Source organism: Prunus persica, chromosome G2 (assembly GCF_000346465.2).
Source record: "Prunus persica cultivar Lovell chromosome G2, Prunus_persica_NCBIv2, whole genome shotgun sequence".
Lineage (NCBI taxonomy): Eukaryota > Viridiplantae > Streptophyta > Magnoliopsida > Rosales > Rosaceae > Prunus > Prunus persica.
Genome location: NC_034010.1, coordinates 5138947 through 5160695, shown reverse-complemented (window position 1 = coordinate 5160695; position 21749 = coordinate 5138947). Strand labels below are relative to the sequence as shown.

Genomic DNA, 21749 nt, shown 5'->3' with positions numbered 1-21749 from the left:
CTTTGCACTTCCTTTTTCCTCAAGTTGGTTGGGGTTTAACATTCCTTGCCCTCCCTTTTTTATCCTTTGGCAGTTTCTCTTCCCTTAATGGCGTTTTCTTTTCACTTCCTCTCCCTCAATGCTCTGTTCTTTGGGCTTCCTCTCCCTTTGCTACTTTTTGCTGGCACTTGCTCTCTTTCACTTCTTTTCCTTTGCCCTTCCTCTACCTCACTTGGTTTTCCTTGCACTTCACCCCCTTCAATCCCCTCCTCTTCCTTTTCCTCTCCGTCAATCCCCTCCTCTTCCTTATGTGCTCCCTCATTTCTATTATTTGGCCCTTCACCCCCTTCAATCCCTTCATCTTCCTTTTCCTCTCCCTCATTTCTGTTACTTGGCCCTTCATCCCATTGAATGTCATCCATTTCCCCATATCCCTTAAATAGATGTGAGACGACACAACGATTCGTCCTCTGTTTCAGTAAAGCTAGGTCCCTCCTTACTTCCTGCTCAAACTGAGGACCTAAACATTGGTCCAACAGTTTTTCCATCCGTATGACCTTTAAGTGAAGGACGTCTTTTTCCCGCTTTACTTGAAACAACTCGGACCTCAACAAGCTTACCACCTTGTTCAACTCATCAAGATCACCACATGAAGAAGGAATTGACTCTGCCGAGACAACAGCAGGGCGATCCTGTGGCCAACTCCAATATGGCTGTCTCATTTCCTCTTCACTCGGACATAGCGCCCGCAACTGAACTGACTGTTTCAGAATACAGACAAGAGTCATATTAAATCATTCTACTTCATAATTTCATTCAATCTTATCAATAGTTCCAAGGGCTGCAAACCAAACCTCTTTGCTCTGGAAAAAATTATTGTTCAACTTTCTCATCTCTGGAACAGACGTAGTAGTTCTCCATCGCAAAATACGCGGGACAGCGGTCGGATCAACAACCTTGCAGTAATTCAGGTCCGCCATTCTAGGAATTAATTCATATACCCAAATCTACACAATTCATAGGACAAAAGTCATTATTTATGTTTTAAAGAAAAACAAAACATAACTGACATGAACATTATTACCATGTACCTGGAAAGCATACGTGAAACCTTTAAAACTCCAGCCACTCCTTTGCGCTTCACCATGCTTATCCTTCTTGCCCTTCTCATTTCTCCGGCTTGTTCCCGTTACCTTACTTTTCCCCTTCCCTCTTCCCTCTTCATTTTCCAAGCTTTTAACATACTTTGTTGGTGCAGAAAATAGACTGTCTTGGGTTTTGTCAAAGGACACCGAACCCCACGGATACCTGTTGAACGCATCCAAGTCCTCTACAAGGGTCAGGTAATTTAGATTGATGTTCAAATGTTTGTCCCTTCCCAAAACCACTAACTCAGCAAAGTAAACAAGAGCTAGCTTGTAGATGTCATCTTCCTTTGTGCACCTCACAAATGCTTCTTCTAAAGCATTGCATGTAATTCCTTCGTCTATAAAATATCTTTTCTGAAGTCTGATTTCATCACTCTCTCCACTGGAAACTTCAGGCACTTCCCCAAAACGAAGCCCTGTGATCAAACAGAAATCCTGACGAGTGAACTGAGCAACGTCACACCCTAATAAGAAACTCAGTCCATTCAAGTCTTTCACACCCTGCCCTGCTACTCTACGCAACACAACCCCATGCACAATCTGCCCGCTAAACTGAATCTTATCTATATTCAGAAGATGGCCAAAGCATGATGTCTTAAATTGTTCTAATTGTTCCGCACTCAACTTCGCTCGAATTGCAGCTAGAGATGAATTTGCATGTGAGCAGTTGTTCACCCGTGACGAATATACCTCTGCCTCTGGCCATACCAGCTCCACGTTGGATCCCATTTCCTCAAATACAATGTGAAATAACGTGAACATATATACTACCACGTATTTGCACAATCACAACTAGTCAACCAGGCACATTACAACTTTTACAAAGTACATGAGCATAGGGATTACTCATCACAGGCTTTAACATCATCAAAGCAATATGACAATTTTTGTGCAAATACCTGTTAATGCAATGATTATGTGAATTACAAACAATTTCACGTGTTTTATTTATGGATCCATACTCATGTGAGTGCAATGTAGGCAAGTTCTGCACTTCACACACATGACAATTATTGTCATCTCATACACAACCCAAAATAAATAAATAAGAAATATAGTGGAAGGAAGCAAAGCAAAGCATGTACTCTGCTATCTGCTTGCTAAGCAATTGCCACATCCTTCTTTCTTTCTACCTTTTTCTTCAGTCACCCACAATCGTCATAGATCAACCTTCATTTCAAATGCTTTGCACTTTTATTCATGAGTTTATTATTATCTGTTCTCATTTCTCATAGGCAAATTTAGTAACAAATGAAATAATATTTATTTCACAAAATATATAAATTCTAGTGCCAGAGAGGTACTCTTCACTCTGCACTGCTTCAAATGTGGAAGGTTTTGAGCGCCTCCTCCAATTTAACACCATTATCTTATTCATATCATTACTAACATGTTATTGAGATGTTATTGAGATGTTATTGACATGTGATTGACTTTATTTTCATTCGTTTTTTAACATATACCCAAGCAAAAATTAACATGCAATTGAAGCACAAATAAGAGATGCCAAATCCAACAACATTGATGGTACAAATTGGGGAAAACCATTACTCTAACCCTAAACTCAAATTCCTTACATTACTCATCAAATGCTTTGCAGTTCTATTCATGAGTTTATTATTATCTGTTCAAATGTTTCTCAGGCAAATTTAGTAACAAAGGAAATCATATTTACTTCATAAAATATATATATATATATTCTAGCGCCTCTTCTTAACCTGCACTATGCACTGCTTCAAATGTGGAAGGTTTTGAGGGCCTCCTCCAATTCAACACCATTATCTTATTCATATCATTATTGACATGTTATTCACTTGTTATTGACTTGATTTTCATTCTTTTTTTAACATATACCTAAGTAAAAATTAACATGCAACTGAAGCACAACGAAGAGATGCCAAATCCAACAAAATTTATGGTACAAATTGGGGAAAACCATTACTCTAACCCTAAACTCAAATTCCATAAATTACTCACCAAATGCTGGTTATTGCAAGGTGTCTGTGTGGGGTCTTTCTGTTTCTTTGCTCCACAAATGGAACCTACCACTTCCAACGAATACAGCTTCTCCCCTTCCCCTTCCACTGCTTCGCCCCTTCACTGATTTGGAATCCACACCTTTGCCCCTTCTACTCCAAATAAATACTTTTTCGGGGTCTGGAGAACGGAGTGGCGAATCGTTGCCTTCAACTGTCGTTAGCCGTTGCCTTCGTTGGGTATCTCAGACCTCTATGTTTTAGAGAGATGAGTTCTTTCTGTTCAAACTTCGAACTTGCCTCTTCTTCTTCTTTTTCGGACGTGTTTCCCTCTTCTTCTTCTTTTTGGACGTGCTGGATATTCAATTCGGGTTTGGGTTCCTTACCTACCCAATTGTGAAACTTTATCTCAATTCTCCCCAGCCCTTGGATTAATCTGATGGCTATAAAGTGAACCCCTTATAACTTACCCCTTATAACTTTCCACTCATTATAGTCTTGGCGATTCTGAACTGGGTTCTTGCCCAAAGGCTCTGGCGTGAGCTGTGACGTCACACTGACGTCAGCTAGTGAAAATAAAAGTTTTTTTTACCGTTGGCGCGTGAATTTCGCCAATGGTAAAAAAAATTTGATTTTCACTAGCTGATGCCAACCAAATAGGCCCCAATGGGAAGACGCCACGTGGCGATTCCTGAACGCTCCGATCGAATTTTGTCCAGAAATCCTACAGCCTTGATTTTTTTTGGCTAAAAAAATTGCAAAATAATTCGAGACAAATTTTTAAAAATATCAAAAAATTCTGGATTTTTTCCTTATAAATACCTAACAATTTTATTCATTTTCCACACAAAATCTTCATACAAACTCTTCTCCTTCCAATCTTTTTTACTTTCCACTCACATTTTTTTACTACTTTCCATTTGTATCAAAAAACAAATGGCCTCTTCTATCGAAGCCGGAGGCGCGTGGACAACTTAGGAATATATTATGTTTTGTGAGTGTTTGGTGAAAGTTAGGCCAGTTTGATATTACTGTGCTATGAAAATAATTGATGTTAGATTTACTGTGAGAGAAATTAGCTGTGAAAGAAAGCAGTTTGGCGTTTGGTAAACTTTTTATTAAAAGTGTTGTTGGTACTAAATTTCCGCATAATCAGAAAATGATTGCTGCATAATCATTAAACCCAGCGCCTCTTCGAAACTGATTCCTGCATAATCAGAAAATGAAAGCACCTCAATAGTTGCTTTCCCTTATAGCTTTCTCTCACAGCAATTTTTAACAATAGGTGATTTTCTTATAGTTTACCAAACGGGTTGGACTTCCCAAAATTTTTTAGAAATCACTTATCACTCCACATAAGCAATGCCAAACGGGCACGAAGTTATGTCATATGTGGAGAAAAATTCATGGAGAATTTTGTGAAAGATTGAGTTTGCTTTGGACGGAAATGGCCTTGGGTAGTAGGTGGAACATTTTGAATAAAGAGTTAGGGAAATGGAGAGATGTGTTGGCAAAAGCGAGGGACAACATTCAAAGCGGTCAAAATCTTTCCGATGAGGTAAAATATTTATAAATGCTGTATCTTTCAATTTAATGTAACTTTTTTTTTTCTTGCATAATAATTTTTTTATATTTTCTTGTATAATCATTTTTTTTCTTGCATTTCTAATATGTTTATATTTTCTTGCATTCTCAATCCAAGTTGTTTATATTTTCTTGCATTTACAATTATTTATTTTTAATACATCATACAATTACAAATGTGGTTCGGTGCCATGGGCCAAGGCAACAAAAGTTTCCTAAATTACCAGTATTGGGACGTTGTGAAGAATTGTTTGATATTCAAAATAATTTCCAAAAGTTCGACGGTTGTGTTGAATGAGATGCCGCTCCACGATTTGTCGGCAACCGATTTGCCATTGGACTCCCTAATGGATCAAGACTCACCAGTCCAACGTCGACCAAGCCCTATATGGAGAAAGGCAGCAAAGGTCAAGAGATGGAGCACTACGAACAATGAATGTGCACAATTTTTGGAGCAAATTGCTAGGAATGGCACATTGAGAATTGAGAGAGACTTGAAAAGAGAAGAAGCGAACCAGGCATGACATCAAGTATTTGCAATTCAAAGGCAGCAGGCACAAGAACAAGACATGGAGGACAGAGAGATGAAAATCATGATCATGGATACAAGCCATATGTCTCCTGAAGTAAAGTCTTATTGAAAGCTAAAACAAAGAGATATTATGAGAAGAAAGCTTTTCCGTGATGATGGACCTAGCAACACGGATTAGTTAAATAATCAAAACTATTAGGTTGTATTGAAAGAGTTGTCATATGTATTAATTTGTTGTATTGTTTCCCTTTTATTCAATGTATATTAATTTGTTGTACCGTTTCCCTTTTATTCAATAAAGAAAGCATTAAACAATATAACTATTTATTAAAAATATTTCATACATCAAAACTTCGCATAATTCAAAACAAACCTTAATTCATTACAAACCACACACAAAACAAAGCATAATTAAAAACAAATTATAATTAAAAACAAAGCGTAATTCCAAACAAACCACACACAAAATAAAGCATTAAACTTGACTTCATCCACTGTGATTGCCTTTCATCTCCCATCAGTGCTCGATCAAGTCAACTTGATGTCTCTCGTGAACATAGGAATATTGCATTTCCTGATAATGATCATTCATGGGGTTGTTGTATCGACCATCCCGACTTAACAATTCGTGCTTTATTGGTTGTCCATTTGCTCCCATCGGCCTTTCATAAATTCTAGTTAATGTCGTATTCATGGGATCGGGTTCGAACACCTCTGGGGCATCATAATCATACTCATCCTCCACAATCATGTTATGGAGGATGATGCAAGTCATCATAATGCTTTGTAGTGCCTTCTCATCAAGCACCCGAGCAGTACCCCTGATAATTGTCCAACGAGCTTGCAAGATACTGAAATACCTTTTCACGTCTTTCCTATAACCTTCTTGAAAGGCAGCAAAGCTTTTTTCCTTCTCGGATTAGGGATTTGGAATTGTTTTCACGAATGTCGTCCACCTAGGATAAATTCCATCGGTGAGGTAGTACGCACCCGAGTATACGGTATTGTTGATTCGGTATGTGATCTAGGGGAAATGACCTCTCAAGACATCGTTGAATACTGGGGATTAACTAAGCACATTGAGGTCATTCTGTGATCTGGCAACTCCGAAGAAGCCTTGCCAAACCCAAATGTTGAATGAAGCTACGACCTCCATAATTATACTTTTTTAGCCCTTTTGATTCCCATAATCTCCCTGCCAAGAAGTTGTGCAATTCTTCCACTGTCAGTGCATGCAATTGATGCTTCCAATCTTGCCCTGGGAAACCTAGAGCCTCACCTTTTTGTACAAGCCCTTGGAGGTCCTTAGCCGTAGGTTTGCGGAGGTACTTCTTCTTGTAGAGATTTTCTATTGCATCACAAAATCTGACCAAGTACTCTATGATAGTGGATTTTCCCATCCGCGCAATCTCATCCACCTGCTCTGCAGATGCCCCATACGCAAGCATCCGCAAAGCAGCTATAAGTTTTTGCTCCAGAAAAAGACCCAAAACCCCAACAGCATCATACTTTTGAATAAAGTATGTGTCGTAATTGCAAATATCATGCATGATTTTTTTTGGAACAAATGAGGCTGCATTCTATATCTCTCTCGAAAATGAGAAACAAGATATAATGAATTTGGGATAAAGTGATCTAATCAATGCATAATTTTGTATCATTTTGTAGCACTCAACCCTATTGTTTGGTTATGTTTTAAAGTAAAACTTGTGCTTTTAATCTATTTTGTGTTTGTTATTCAGTTCATTGAGCTCTAGGTACCACTTGAGGCATTTGGAGCAAAATGGTGCAAAAAGGTGCAAAAACTAGAGACTGAGTTAGAAATTCGTTTCGGACATATCTTTTTCACCTGAGCTTGGATTGGGCCAAATTACATGTGGTTGGAAAGAAGACATTCATAACTTGAAGATTGTGGGCTCAAAGTCGTTATTTGATTAAGAAAAACCCAATTCGTGAGCCCAAGAATTTGTTCGTCATTTTGACCTAAGCATGACATAATTGATGCTTGGTCATGATGAGCTATGCATGAGGTATTGCTTCTGATGGGATTTTTTGGTGAAGTGCAGCAGCCAAGAAACTGATTTTTAATTGCAAGTGCTGTGGGTAGAAGTTATATTGAAATCAAATGTCCCCTTTCCTTCTCCCTATAAATACCACTTCCATTCCAAACACTTGCATCAATCACATCCTGGGATTCACAATCCCTCTCTTCCAATTCCTACCAGATCACCCATCCCAGCATAATTCTCACTCAAACATTCATCAACCACAACCTCATACACCTCTCCCAGAAACCACTTCATCCTTCACATTCTCATAATTTCCCAAGCACATCCCCATCATTTCCCAAGCACATCCCCATCATTTCCCAAACATAATCCACACATCCACACCACTCTTCATCTCTGGCTGCAAGCATACATGGTGGAAGCTGTGAGGAATTCTTGAACAACATAATTCGTTCTTCACGGGTTTTTCTTACCTTCTCCATATTTTTATTATGATTCAATTGTATTTTCCATTAATGGGGTGTAGCTAATTACCATAGCTAGGGTTTCAATGTAGCTTGACAAGACAGTTTCATGTTTTCAAGTTAATGTTACTCCTTGTTTATTGTTTCTAATTTTCTGGTCTCATTCACTTGTTCTTAGTTGAATCTTTATGCATGTTTAAATAGCTGGCCACTATTAACACCTGCATGTTGGTTATCTAGTTCAAGTTTACATAACATATGACTCTTGAATTGATTAGGACAAACACCATGTTTAAATGTTTATTTGGTTCCTTAAAAGCTTAATGGATTCAGATTCATAGTTTAGACTAAACATCATAGCTAAATTGTGTATTCTGAGTCTTGATTAAAACCAAACACCATATGGATAATCATATATAAGAAAGAGCAAACTCCAGAATTTGAATTAATCAACTTAGGGGATTGTTAACTTGTAGCTTGAAATTGGATTGTCATGGTAAAGTTGAAATCCTAGTGCTTGTTTTATTGTTTCTAAATTTTCTAAATATCTACTTGCTGGTCACTTGCTATTTTGCATTCCCTTTTAGTAATTTTCAGTCACTTGCTACTTTGCATTCCCTTTTAGTAAGTTTTCCCTCCAAACAACTAAACTCAACCTTAATTAAATTCTATTTAGTCTTAGGTGAGTCTAAGTAGTAGTAATAAGTGTCTTCATCCAAGTCTCTGTGGAACGACCTCGTTCTTGCATTCCTATACTATAATTGATTTGTGCACTTGCGAGAAATAGATAGAGTAAAATCTATCCAACATAATCTTCCAAGAGATTCTTACCCCGAGACTGCCTATGTCTGTCCACGTTCAAGGCACGACGACAGTGGTGTTTCCTTGATTCATTGAGTATACACACTGCTACAACAATTTCTTCCTCCTCTTCATCGGCCTCACAATCTTCTTCAGAAAGTCTGGGTCTGATTTCTTCCCGTTCTCGCTCTTGCTTCTCCAACACCCTTCTCAGGTTAGACATTGAGAGTAGAATATGTTTTGTAAAATTTAAGAAATGAAAGAATATAGAAGATATGGTGTAAGAGGTATGAGTTGAGGGTGTAGTTTTATAGAGGGATTGAGAAGATAAATATGACACGTGGTGCAATTTTATAGGGTGAAAATCTTATCTGAAATATGATATTATAATTTTTTTAATAAATATTCAAAAATCTTATCTGACATGGGACACGTGGCTCAATTTTAGAGGGAAAAAATCTTATCTGAAATCATAGATTAGATTTTTTTTTATAAATATCCAAAAATCTTATCTGAAATAAGACACGTGGCAACCAAGAATCTCATCTGAAAATCTTATTCGAAATTTGATGGACACATGTGGCAACCAAAAATCTTATCCGAAAATTTAATTAAAAAATTTAATTCGAAAATGTTATCTGAAATTTTAGGTGAGAATTTATAATAAATAGTAACTTGTGGCAACCGAAAATATTATCTGAAAACCTTACCAAAATTAATGGTTTAAATATAAAAAATAGAAAATAAATTAAAGTGAATAGTGTTTGTCCTCGCCCTTGCCCTTTAGGGTGGAGGTGCTCTTAGAGGGTATTGTAATATCCCAATTGACCAAAGAAAATGGAGTGATGTGCCTTATATGTACATGCCTACCTCCATTTAGTACAAGGCCTTTTAGGAGCTTGTTGAACGGAAAATTTTCACAAAAGCAATTAGCCAAGAATTTGACTTGGGTTAGAATTGAATTTGTTGCAATCTTATCAAGAAAAACATATAAAAATAAAATAGATGTATTTCAGTGGTTTTGAAACATCAAGAGATAAACATCTCGGTTGAGAAGTGGTCATCAGCTTGAATTCAAACTCATCATAAGATAGCCTCTATAAGAGGCATGACACGAGGGGAGGTTGCGGAGACAAAAAATAAAAGGGGAGGCTCCAGAAAAAAAAAAAAAAAAAAAAAAAAAAAGCCTGTAAGGCCGCAAGTCTTGGGGAGAGTTGCAGGAACGAAGAGGAAGAGCAAGCACATAAGAGGATTCTTGGCTCTCTATGGCAAGGCTTCGCTCAAAGACTTCCAAGGATGCATCCAGTACGATCAACCCATGGGGGTTCTTGGCTATGATGATTGAAATCATCACGTATTAAGTCAAGAAACTACTCTAAGGTGTACCTCTTCTCAAGTACCTCCAGGACAGCCAGCTATGGACTGACAGCCAAGATGATTTCAATCATCATATATTCTATTCCAACAGGCAGCTCTGATCAAATGCTTTCAAAGATGTGTCCAACCTCCAATTCAACATCAATTCGTGTGGGCTGATTGTGATGGTGGGCAAATCACCAAAAAAAAAAAAAAATCAGAACTGGTGCACAACTCTCTTGAAAAGGGGCGTAGAGGAAATCCTAGAGTTCTCTAGGTTTCCCTTGTTGTGGCGCCACAAAAGCCAAAGCTCGTTCAATGATGTTCATCATGAGATGGACAAACAGCAAAAAAATAAATCAAACTGAAAGAATCAAAGGCAGCAAGGCAGTGAGATTTCTCTCAGAGATGCTTTGAGCATCCAAACCCACAAAACAAATCTTGGATACAAAATCCATCATGGGTGTGTAACCCTCAATCAAACACTCTGTGACCGATCCAATCTGGGTACAAAACCCACAAACAAAACCATGGGGTCTGGTGCATACAGAGGCGATGAACTGAAAAAAGGGAAGCTGAAGACAGTCACGCTTTTCTTTGGCAGCTTGGTGTTGTTGCATACAGCAAGAAAAAACAAAGACAATGAAGAAAAGGAGCAGCCAGCAGGCTGTGGAGAGACACCAAGAAAAATAAATAAAGCCATGAGGCTTGGACAAACATGGAGAAGGCACCACAGTGCTGAAGAAAAAGTGCACGGCAGTGATGAGGGCATAGCCTTGAGGAGGGAGGCAGTCATGAGGCAGTTAAAAAAAGGGCTGCTGAAACAGAGCAAACCAAATGCTCCACCATTTTGGCACGCTCTAATTGCAGCCACAGAAAATATCTATTAACTGGCAGAGTAAAAATAATAAATCAAGGCTGGGGTGTTCAACCCACCGTCAAAAACAGCCAACTAAGGATCTTCATCATAATCCAAAATGAGCAATGTTTGTGTGTATCACATGCTTTGCTCTTGGATTGCCCCTCCAGCAAACAAGAGAGATCACCCCTTCTTTTCGTGAGTGTCAGCCAAAAAGAAGAAAAAACAGCTCATGAATTGTTAAAGGGCTCCAAGACATGAGACGTGCCGACTCGTTGATGTTTAAGAGGTCAACAATTGGGTCTCTACCAACAAAGTGGTCAGCAAATTCAGTGACAATAAAGCTGCACCAAAGCAAAAAGAAAGAAAACAAAAGGAAGGAAATAATATTGTTGTGGAGGAGATGCCACCACGTGAAAGACCAAAACAAGAAAGCAGCAATATTGTTTTGTTCTCATTTTGCATGCAAGAAATAAACAAGAGGGTGGAGTCTTAGAACTTCACGGCTCCATATTTACTCAAGACAAGTTCGAGACAAGTTCACGGCTTCACGGCTCAAAGCTTCACAGGCCTACTTACTCAAGACAGGTTCGGGAAAGCAAAACACTAAGGCTTCACTCCTGTAAGGACCTCCATAAGTCCGTTTGCGATGGGGTAGTTCCGCTCAAATTCAAAGCTGAGTCAATCAGGTACTGCTAAATCAATTGAGGTGGGCTTCGTGGGTTTGTTGTACAAAGTCACAAAGGTTATGCAACAAGTCTAAGAGCCCAAAACACAAAGTCTCAAGTCCGCAAATGATGGATTATGGGCTTAAATTCCAAAAATGCCCATTAACTCTCAAATCGTCAAGTGAAGACTCAAGTGGCACAAAACCACACCAGATGTCAAGGGGTACAAAACCACTTCAAAAGCCACACTAAGAAACGTGGGAATCAACCACTGTGGTAAAGAAGCTATTCAAAAAGGAGTGCCAAGCGACTCAACCATACTGTGTCCATGACTCCATTCCAAATAAATGATTGGTCGTGCTACAAGCATTGAGCTCACTCTCAAAAGATACGAAAAGAGCATCAATATGGATTAACGGGCTTATCAACCACAATAGCCCATTAATCTCAAATCCTCCAAATCATGCATGGATACAAATGCAAATGTCAATTGTAGAGAATTAGTGGGTTCATCAAAATTACTCATTATTTTTCTTGGACATTGACAAAAAGAAAAATGGTATAAAACCATCCAATTTTCCCCATGGGTCATTTACCCATGCAAATTCCAAATGAGATTAAATTCAAATATCTCAAACACAAATTCTTAATTAGTGGGCCACACTTACCCATTAATTTCTAATTTTTCCCATAGGTCATCTACCTATGAAAATCTCCAAATTGTCTCAAAGACACAAATTCTCAATTAGTGGGTCACACTTACCCATTAATTTTCAAAATTTGGAACTACGTCGGTTTGATCCCGTCAAGGGTACGTAGGCAGTCTAACATCCCAATAGACGCAACCGCAATCAAATTTAAATATCTGGTTTATCTTAACCAAGTTTTGCCAAAACACTTTCCCAAACGCAATTGTCAATGTTTAGGAAAAATTAATGGGATAATTAAAATTACTCATTATTCTTCTTGGACATTGACAACAACGAAAGTGGTACAAAACCACCCAATTTTCCATGGGTCATCTACCCATGAAAACTCTAATGAGATTAAATCCAAGTCTCTCAAACAGAAGTTCTCAATTAGTGGGCCACACTTACCCGTTAATTTCCAAATTCCGAACTACGTTGGTTTGATCCCTTTGAAAGGGTACGTAGGCAATCTAGAGACTCAATCTAGATGCAACCATCCCAAATGCAATTCCATATCGAATCCCTGGTTTATTCAGCTAAATTCACTCAAACACCTCTCAATACAATTCAAATCAAATTTCCCTCGCAATGAGTCATTTATTCATTGCGATTCTTTGAACTACGAGTGGCTTGATTCCCGCAAGGGATATGTAGGCATCCTGAGGTTGGACTTGGGAGCAGTTGCAAAATCAAACACACACGTTCTGTTTCTTTATGATGGAATCAAAGGGTGTTCCCTTGAAGCAAGGGATTGTAATTAAGAGACTTACGTCTCGAATGGGTCGAACCTAAAATAATAAAACCCCGTTATTTAAATAGTGGTGGTGAAATTATATTAGGAGGATCACATTTTCCTTCAACAGAGCTCATTGGGTTCGAATTCCATGGGAACTCCGAAGTTAAGCAAGTTTGGGTTAGAGCAATTCTAGGATGATTGACCCACTAGGAAGTTGCTCGTGAGTTTTCATAAACAAAACCGTGAGGACAAGAGGCCCAAAGCGGACAATATCGTGCTACGGGAGCCGATCTGGAATGTGACAGGTATGGTGAATTTGCTATATATAAGCAGAAAAAAAATACTTCAGCTAAAAGAAAGATTTAACAATAAGGATGGATGTGTTTTACCCTTAAGTGGAGTTGAGGGTTACAATAATCATTTTGCAAATTCAAGGACCAAAATGCGAAATGGTACAAGTTCAATGACTATTGCTCCTAAAATTCTATTTTTTCAATCTTAATTTTTTTTTATTTGTGAAAAAAAAGAAAGAGAATCAATCAAAGCTTGTTTTGTTTTGTTGGTCTTAGATCTTCATTGGGCCTTTTGTATCATGTCCAGGCCCGGCTGATCGAATTAAAAAAGAAAAAGTAAAAAAGGAAAGAAAGAAGCAAAGCTGCGAATGAAAGGCATATATCTCTTGGCGCCAAAACACCGAGAAATCCGTACTTCCCATTTCGAAAGGCACATTCCCTCTCTCGTATTCAATAATCGCACCTTCATATCATTTCTAGGGATCTTCCAAATCCCAAATCCCAAATCCCAAATCCACAGCCAGAAACACACACTCACACAAAACAGAGAGACCCAAAAACGAAACCAGAAACGCTCCTTTTCGTAACGCCTGCACATTTTCTCTCTTCTTCTCTCTTCTCTCTCGCTCAAGACTCTAGGGTTTTGCTGTTTCCCTTTCTCCACCTCTCCCAACTGCTGCTGCTACCTACTCCTCCAGAACGACGACGTTTCATCCCCGCTCGCGATGACCACAAAGCCCTCGTCCCTCTCTCCCTCTCGCACAACCTGCGCTTCTCTCCTCCGCGAATTGCAGGTTCTCTCTCTGATTTCCTTGGCTTTTCATTTTCCATGTGAGTTTAATTTTGCTAGCGGAGCAGGAGGGTTTAATTGGAATTTTCGATTTTGAAATTGCAGTTAATTTGGGATGAAATTGGGGAGGGTGACAGCGAGAGAGACAAGATGCTTCTACAGCTTGAGCAAGAATGTCTCGATATCTACAGAAAGAAGGTGGAAATGACGAGAAAGTACAGGGCCGATTTGCACCAATCCTTGGCAGATGGCCAAGCCCAAATTACCGCTATCGCTTCGGCGCTTGGGGAAGCGGCTTCCTACTCACGTGAAAGAGGGACTCTCAAGGACCAATTATCTGCCGTAAAACCCATTTTGGACGACTTGAGCTTGAAGAAGGAGAAAAGGGTGAAGGATTTTTCGGCAGTTCAGTCGCAGATTGTAAGGATTTCGGCTGAAATAGCCGGGAATGGTGTTTCTAAGAATGTTGGTGATCCGGGAGTCAATGAGCGTGATTTGAGTGTGAGAAGGTTGGGGGAGCTTCAGTCACACCTTGAGGAGCTTCACAAAGAGAAGGTACTAAGTGGTGTCTCTGCTTAGAACTCACAGATAATCTTAAATTTAACTTGGGTTTTGAATTTCACTTGTGTTTGCAATTGAATTTTTTGTTTTTATTTCTGGATATGCCTTGTGCAGGTCTTACGTTTGCAGAAAGTCAACACTCATGTCAACACCATCCATGAACTTTCAGTTGTAATGTCAATTGATTTCTCTAAGACAGTCAATGAAGTCCACCCAAGCTTGAGTGATCACTCGTCGGCTCATTCCAAGAGCATCAGCAATGACACACTTGCCAGATTGACGGCTTTGACTAACTCACTAAAGCAAGAGAAACAGCAAAGACTGCAAAAGGTGACTCAACATTGAATCTCTCTCTCTCTCTCTCTCTCTCTCTCTCTCTCTCTCTCTCTCTCGTCAGTACATGAATTAGAACTATTTTATTACTTTGTTGAATTAGTCTGTAAAGTTCTGCCCCTTTAATTTCAGTACTGTCTTGGAAGCAAGCATTGAATATTCTCTGTTGCAGTTATGTCAATGTCAGGACTTTGTTGTCATTTAATCTCTTCCAACCAATAAAGCCTTTTAGTTTTTTTTTCACAGAATTGGTACAGAAATTTATTATATTTTGTTTAATTTGTGAGACTGGCTAGAAGGTACAATGAAATTCTATATTGAATTGAAAGATTAAGGGACGTGGGCTTGGCTAATTAAGTAATTTTTTGCAAAGCAGTTTCTGTTTCCCCTTTGCTTCATGTACAGAAAAAGAAACATAAATTTAGCGCTGCTTCATAATCATTTTAATTTTATATATAAGTTATTTGTTAGAGTAATGCAGCTTAAAATCTGAGCCTTATGCTGTAAAGTATAAGTAAGATTTTTCCGTGGAGTTCATTTATACGGATTTTCATTACTTTGTTACAGATGCCATTTATCAGAATTTCTCTCACTCTATCAGTATATGTATGTTGTAGCTACAAGATCCTGGCAGCAAACTGATTGAACTCTGGAATCTCATGGAGACACCAATTGATGAACAGAAAATATTTGACCATGTTACTATGTTAATTTCTTCCTCAGTTAATGACGTGTCAAGGCAAGGATGCCTTTCTCTAGATGTAATTGAACAGGTGCTAATTATTATCTTCAGTTTCTCTTGGAATTGCTCATGTAGAGAATATTGTGCTGTTATTTTAATGACTATGTAGTGCTAATGACTGCATGGTTATCATTACAATTTACTGTTTCTAGGCTGAGGTTGAAGTTGAGAGATTGAATATTTTGAAAGCCAGCAAGATGAAGGAGTTGGTGTTTAAGAGGCAAAATGAGCTGGAAGAAATTTACAGAGGGGTCCACATGGATGTAGATAGTGATGCAGCTAGACAGATTCTCAGCAGCCTCATAGATTCTGGTCTGAACGACCCTCAAATTTTTTGGCCTCTTATATATAGTTTTAAGAATACTTATAAAAAAATTATAATGGTGAAACTGCCCTTGAAAATATGATTTTGATGCATATGGCTTAACAGGTAATGTCAATTTGTCTGATCTGCTTTCAAGCATGGATGATCAGATTATAAAGGCCAAAGAGCAAGCTCTAAGCAGGAAGGATATTTTGGACAAGGTAGAGAAGTGCATATTTGCATTTGAGGAGGAAAAGTGGCTTGATGAATATGAAAAGGTAAAAACATGAGAAAAATTGTACAATTTAAGATTTTTTTAATTTTTCAATGGTTTCAGAGGTATTAGTTGTTCTTTTTCTATTCACAAATCCCCTTTTATTAGGGGTTATTGAGGATACTTTTAGCGCATGCTATTTAAGGAGAGGTCATGCTTTATTGTATAGCCTTCCTGTGTTTCTCTTTCTTTTAGTGTTTGGTTGTTTTCTCAGATCCAAGTTTTTACATGTGACAAATTAATTATGTTGATAAATTTTATTTAATTTATAAACCAGAATGTAAGTTTTACAAGTACCTTATTTCTGTTTCCATCAAATTTCCTGTTGTTTTTTTTTTTTTTGCAGGATGAAAATCGCTACAGTGCAGGAAGAGGAGCACACAAAAATTTGAAGCGTGCTGAGAAAGCTCGGATTCTGTCCGGAAAAATACCATGTAAGCTTGTGATAATTTATTTGAACATTAGGACCTCATATAATAATACTTGTTAGACAAATGCTTTTTCAGTTATGTCATGTATTTTGTTCGGTATGCTCTTAAGAAAGGTACTTGTCAGGCTTTTTTTTGTTTTTTGCCTGATTTTATTGGCTATCTCAAGTTTATCTTCTTTCGTATGACAGAAGATATGAACACTTGACTTATTAATGTATCTCGCTCTAGCGTTTTGGTATTATTATTTAATTGTTGTATAACAGTATTTAAACTCATTTGAAGTACGGTTTGCATTTTGGCATTTTTAAATACCTTCAAGTATATTTATGTCCATAGTCATGGTGTATTGTATATTCCTAAGAGTTTATTTTGTTCAGTTGACTTCATAATTCCTGATAATTGCATGCATCAAATTATTGATCAGTATACTTATTTGTTTTCCATAAGTACTTGAAAAGGCTGATGCTCCCGACTCTCTGCAGAGGAGCAAAACTAAGGAAAAACTTTATGCTTTCTTGTTTTAACAAACTAATATTATCCAAGTATCTTGTTCTTCTTGGAGCATTTTGGTATCCTTACCTTTTCTAGAATAGTACTTTTCTTCTTTTACATTTATTTGTAGGCTACATAAGACCTGGTTGAACCGAATGAGTTGAGAGTTATAGGAGCTCATAGACATAAATAAATCTCAGACCTGGGGGAAATGTCATTAGAAGGGAAAACTGTTTGCATGTGGTTCAACTATGATAAAAGAAAACTGACGTCTATGCGCCAAGTAGAACAGAAGTACCAGAAATTTCATGCAGAAGCAAATCACAGCCTTATGGTTTGTGTGTAGAGGCTGCATTACGTTGATTACTTTTGTTCTCAAAAGTGCTTTGAAAAGTCATGACATGAAGCATTCATGGTATAAGATCTGAGTATACAGACCCCTAAGTTCTTGGGGTCTCAGTTTAGACCCCAATTATCAGACCATTGTTTAGATTTGATACAAGTATGGAAAAGCAACCAACTTGATTGTTTATTCTGTTCTCCTTTTCTGGGATTGGCTAGGCAATGACTAAGGTCATAATGTATTAATAGTTGCATGAATGGGCTGGGAATAGGTCTTGGGTTATTTTCCTATTATTGAGAAGAAGATAGGCTAGGAATACTTTTCTGTAATAGGTTGTCCTAAACTTAGAAAATTGGTGGTGTTGGAAATATAAACAGATAAACTTTTGTTACTTGCAACAGTGGGATATATTGCTAGGTTTGATGAATAAAGTTAATAATTGCTAATAAGTGGAGCCGAAAATCACTTTTGTTTATGGAGCGTAAAAAAATTGAAAGAGGCACTTCTATATGCAACCAATATGAAAATGTCATCATACTTTCTACTGTATGTTTAACCAGGCAATGTCTATTGCTTGGTTATTCGAAACTGTATGACACTCCAATTTCATGAGACTGAAATTATATTGAAAAGAAGGCCGATTTGCTTGCACTGCCTAGTTCCTTACAGTGTTTTTATTCTATATAGTTATTTGATTACTCAAGATTGGACGTTTCTCTATTAACTAAACATACTTTCTTGACTAGCTATTGTCGAAACTTTGACTGCCAAAGTTAAAGCCTGGGAGATCGAGAAAGAAATCCCTTTCTTATATGACAAGGTGATCCTATATGGTTTACTAGTTGCTGTTGTTATATATATATATATAATAGTAATTTTTTTTTTTCTTAGTCTTGAGTTCTTAGTCCAAAATCTATATAAATTTCAGGTTCCTCTGAAACATACCTTGGAGGAGTACACTGCACAACGACAGGAGAGAGAAGAGGAGAAGCGTAAATCTCGGGTATGCTTGGACTTACTATTTTTCACCTGTTTGCTAATAAGTAGATGAAACACCTTGCCATCAAGTCTTTCATGTTGTCTGCATTGATCTAGAATGCAAATAATTTCCACTGCCTATCTTCTGTTGCTCTAAGTGCTAAAGGTAACCTGATTGCTACTGCGAAAATGACAGAATCTCATTTTGTGTCAACATCTTGAATTTAGTAGACTTTCATGTCTCTGCATCTATCCTGGATGTCATCATCTTGTTTTTAAATTCTTCTATTTCTAATTCCATACATACAAGTTATGTATGTCATCACTATTGAGCCTCTGGTTAACTTTTACAGGAGCAAAAACGGCTTCAAGAGCAACATAATGCAGAACAGGAGGCACTCTTTGGTTCAAGGCCTTCTACAAAGAAGCCACTGGGACAGAGCACCAATGCTAACACCATGGTCGGCACACCAATTAGTCGCCGGACACCCTTGGGACGTCACGGAGTCTCAGCTGGGAAGGAACGCAGAGAAAGTGGAAGGGTCCATAACCTAACCCCTGTTAACTACGTTGCTCTGCCAAAGGATGATTCAGTTTCTCGGAGAAATTGAGGGTCATCTGTTGCCTTGAAATAGGTTGTAAATGAATGCATATTTTTAATTTTTAATTTTTCGTTCAATGCATGTCTACATTATCACATGTTCAGATATTCTACTTGAAACAATAGAGTAAGGATAGTTTGGAGCAACCTGATTTCAGCATGTAAATGATTTGGTGGTGAAAGTTCAAATCAACTTAGTCATCTTCAAGTTTGGTTCTAAGATGTAAGTTGTAGGATAATTTTGGACCGTATCTATAGGATCTACTAGGAGACCCATGGAAATTTGGGAGCTTTAGTTATATACCCAAAATAGGCCCTGAAATTATAAAAAAACCCTACATGAAATTTCAATTTAGAAACATACCCAAAAACCATTTATTACATATGAAATGAGTGTTGAAGTTACTATAAATTACATATCTGTCATTAATTAACTTAAAACAAGTTCAACACCAAAAAACTCAAAAAAATTCCAAAACAGGCTCGGCAAGCCCGAAGTATAGTGTTAATACATACATTGTTAATACTATTCCATAGAAGTACATTGTTAATACTATTCCATAGAAGTACATTGTTAATACCATTTTATGGAAGTACATTATTTATATTATGTCATAGAACTATCTTGTTATTATTATGTCATAGAACCATATTGAGTCCTTTCCAAAAGCATAAACTTTCCCAGCATCACTGATCAACATTGTCCTGCCAGCCCCAGTAGCAAATAATACTAGTAATAACAAGATATCTCTAGCAAAAAAAAAAAAAAAAAACACTGTTAATACTACGTCATAGAAGTATACTGTTAATACTATGTCATAGAACCATCTTCCTAGTAAAAATCGCATTCTGCATATCATAAACTTCAAGGGAACGGTATGGAGTTGTACACTTTTTTGCTACCTATTATGCAAATGAAATGATGTAGTTGTTAACTTCCAAATAATCCTCGTGACACTGATGGCTTTCCAATTCGAGCATAGAGTGCCAACATGCCAACCAAAGCAATGTCAACAGCCATGACAACCAAAAGATAAGCAGCGTACAACTCAAACTCAAGCCAGTTATCCTTTTCCCTTTTCTGAACTTCTACAAATGTTGTACAACAAGACTCTAAGACTATCTGCATTACAAAAGAGTTGAGGAAAAGAAATTTCTTCAGTATTCAACAAGATCAACAACTATCAAATGTAATGATCCAATTTGAAGGCAAGGTATATTTAATAATTAACTATATTACCCTAAACTTAAATAAAAATAGAGTAAATTTTAATAACCTAAGTGTCCCTTTAACACCACACACCTGTAGCTCATCAGTTTAAACTGTTCGTCAGGAGGCACAAATGATAGAATTTGTTGGGATTCCCAAGGGCGAAATCGAACACATGGATGGAATCTTACATCATCAAGAATAGAAAGGTTTGCAAATGAAAGAGTCAAATCAGGAACACCTGAGAGATGGGAGTTCACTTGCACTTCACCAAATATCTCGCATTTCACCAGGACCCTATCCCTGAGCAGCACACACAACTTTAAGTACAAAACCTTGAGATATAAATTATAATCATACAAAGCATTCAATTATAACTACCAAGTCTGCAGATCTTCATACAATAATCATCACCATCCATAAATGATAACACGTCTTATAAAATTATAAATTAAATTGAAACCATTATCTTTAAGTAGATTATTCTCCCCTTCAAACTTCAGAAAGGCACTACCATTCTCATCCAAGTTATTCAAAAAGATTGCGGAAGCAAAAGGGTGAACAAAATTTCGCATTAACTTGAAGAGGCCATGTGATTCATATAGTTTGAAAAATGAATAGAATATCCCAAGCTCCTTATCTGTCTGTTTCTAGGTTGTAAAGAGTCACCAATTACGAACATGAAGCATAGTCATTAATACATGGAATCTTTAATCCATACCAAAAAGAAAAGGATGGAGATATCTTATCAAAACATTAAAAAAAAAAGATTGACCTGTTTACAATTGCATCCATTTCTTCAACAAGATCAACATACACTACTACAAAAAAGCAAAAAGACGACGGTAAATCACCGTCGTGTATTTGGTTTTTCAATGGTCGTGGAATCCACCGTCATCTTTTCCCTCATAAACCACGACGCTAAATAACCGTCGTTGTTAAACAATACAACGTCATCAAAAAATACAAAACGACGTCTTTGTACTGCAAAAAGATCTAAAAAAAGCAATCGATGATGATAATAGACGACCAATTCTCTAAAAAGACCGTCGTTAAAAAGGGAAAATATGACACATATTAAGAGAACAAGGCCGCAAGATAGACATACAACGACGACAATAAAAATACGCCGACGTTAAATATAATTTTCACGACAATAAAAAATATGACGTCTTTAAATACATTAGAAGACGACGTTATTGATACCTACTACGTCGCACATATAAACACAACCGTCGTACAATTAATTTTCCACTTCGATTTTTTGATAAAAGATGACGTGGAAATAGTTGTCAGTGTCATTATTTACGACGTATGTGTTTCTATAGTAGACGTTGAAAAACTAAACAACGTCAGTTACAAATATATGAGAGTCGTATTAAAAAATTTATACGTCCTATTTTCAGAAACAAACAACGACCATAAATATTAGACGTTGTTAAATACAACAACGTCGGAAAACAATAAAAACAGACGTGTTTAGTCTGCTAAAGTTCTACAACGTCTCTTATTTACAAAAAACCGTCGTGAAATAAATTTTCCACTTCGATTTTATCTAAAAAGATGACGTGGAAATAGTTGTCAGTGTCATTATTT

The 21749-nt window shown here is 37.3% G+C and overlaps 3 protein-coding genes across 3 annotated transcripts; 1 reads left to right on the top strand and 2 right to left on the bottom strand.

Annotated features, from left to right (window-relative positions):
- Window positions 102-872, bottom strand: LOC109947238. Its single transcript, XM_020557155.1, has 2 exons — window positions 834-872; window positions 102-740 (listed from the first exon to the last, which is right to left on the bottom strand). The coding sequence occupies exons 1-2, from the start codon at window positions 870-872 to the stop codon at window positions 102-104; spliced, it is 678 nt and encodes a 225-aa protein (XP_020412744.1).
- Window positions 1261-1856, bottom strand: LOC109947237. Its single transcript, XM_020557154.1, has 2 exons — window positions 1372-1856; window positions 1261-1309 (listed from the first exon to the last, which is right to left on the bottom strand). Exons 1-2 carry the CDS (start codon window positions 1854-1856, stop codon window positions 1261-1263), a joined length of 534 nt encoding a protein of 177 aa, XP_020412743.1.
- LOC18785948 (65-kDa microtubule-associated protein 5) lies at window positions 13314-19151 on the top strand. The gene is made up of 10 exons (XM_007220985.2): window positions 13314-13888; window positions 13990-14439; window positions 14560-14775; window positions 15396-15551; window positions 15673-15832; window positions 15951-16102; window positions 16445-16532; window positions 18111-18184; window positions 18293-18367; window positions 18696-19151. The coding sequence occupies exons 1-10, from the start codon at window positions 13820-13822 to the stop codon at window positions 18951-18953; spliced, it is 1698 nt and encodes a 565-aa protein (XP_007221047.1). The 5' UTR covers window positions 13314-13819; the 3' UTR covers window positions 18954-19151.

Excerpts from the sequence above, each read along its gene's own strand:
- LOC109947237 (XM_020557154.1), bottom strand. The coding sequence starts at position 1,856 with ATGGGATCCAACGTGGAGCTGGTATGGCCAGAGGCAGAGGTATATTCG. Across the intron at positions 1,310-1,371 it reads GCTCTTGTTTACTTTGCTGA|AGGACTTGGATGCGTTCAAC; the intron begins GTTAGTGGTTTT and ends TGACCCTTGTAG.
- LOC109947238 (XM_020557155.1), bottom strand. The coding sequence starts at position 872 with ATGAGAAAGTTGAACAATAATTTTTTCCAGAGCAAAGAG. Across the intron at positions 741-833 it reads ATTTTTTCCAGAGCAAAGAG|TCAGTTCAGTTGCGGGCGCT; the intron begins GTTTGGTTTGCA and ends ATTCTGAAACAG.
- LOC18785948 (XM_007220985.2), top strand. The coding sequence starts at position 13,820 with ATGACCACAAAGCCCTCGTCCCTCTCTCCCTCTCGCACAACCTGCGCT. Across the intron at positions 16,533-18,110 it reads TCTGTCCGGAAAAATACCAT|CTATTGTCGAAACTTTGACT; the intron begins GTAAGCTTGTGA and ends TTTCTTGACTAG. Across the intron at positions 18,368-18,695 it reads AGGAGAAGCGTAAATCTCGG|GAGCAAAAACGGCTTCAAGA; the intron begins GTATGCTTGGAC and ends TAACTTTTACAG.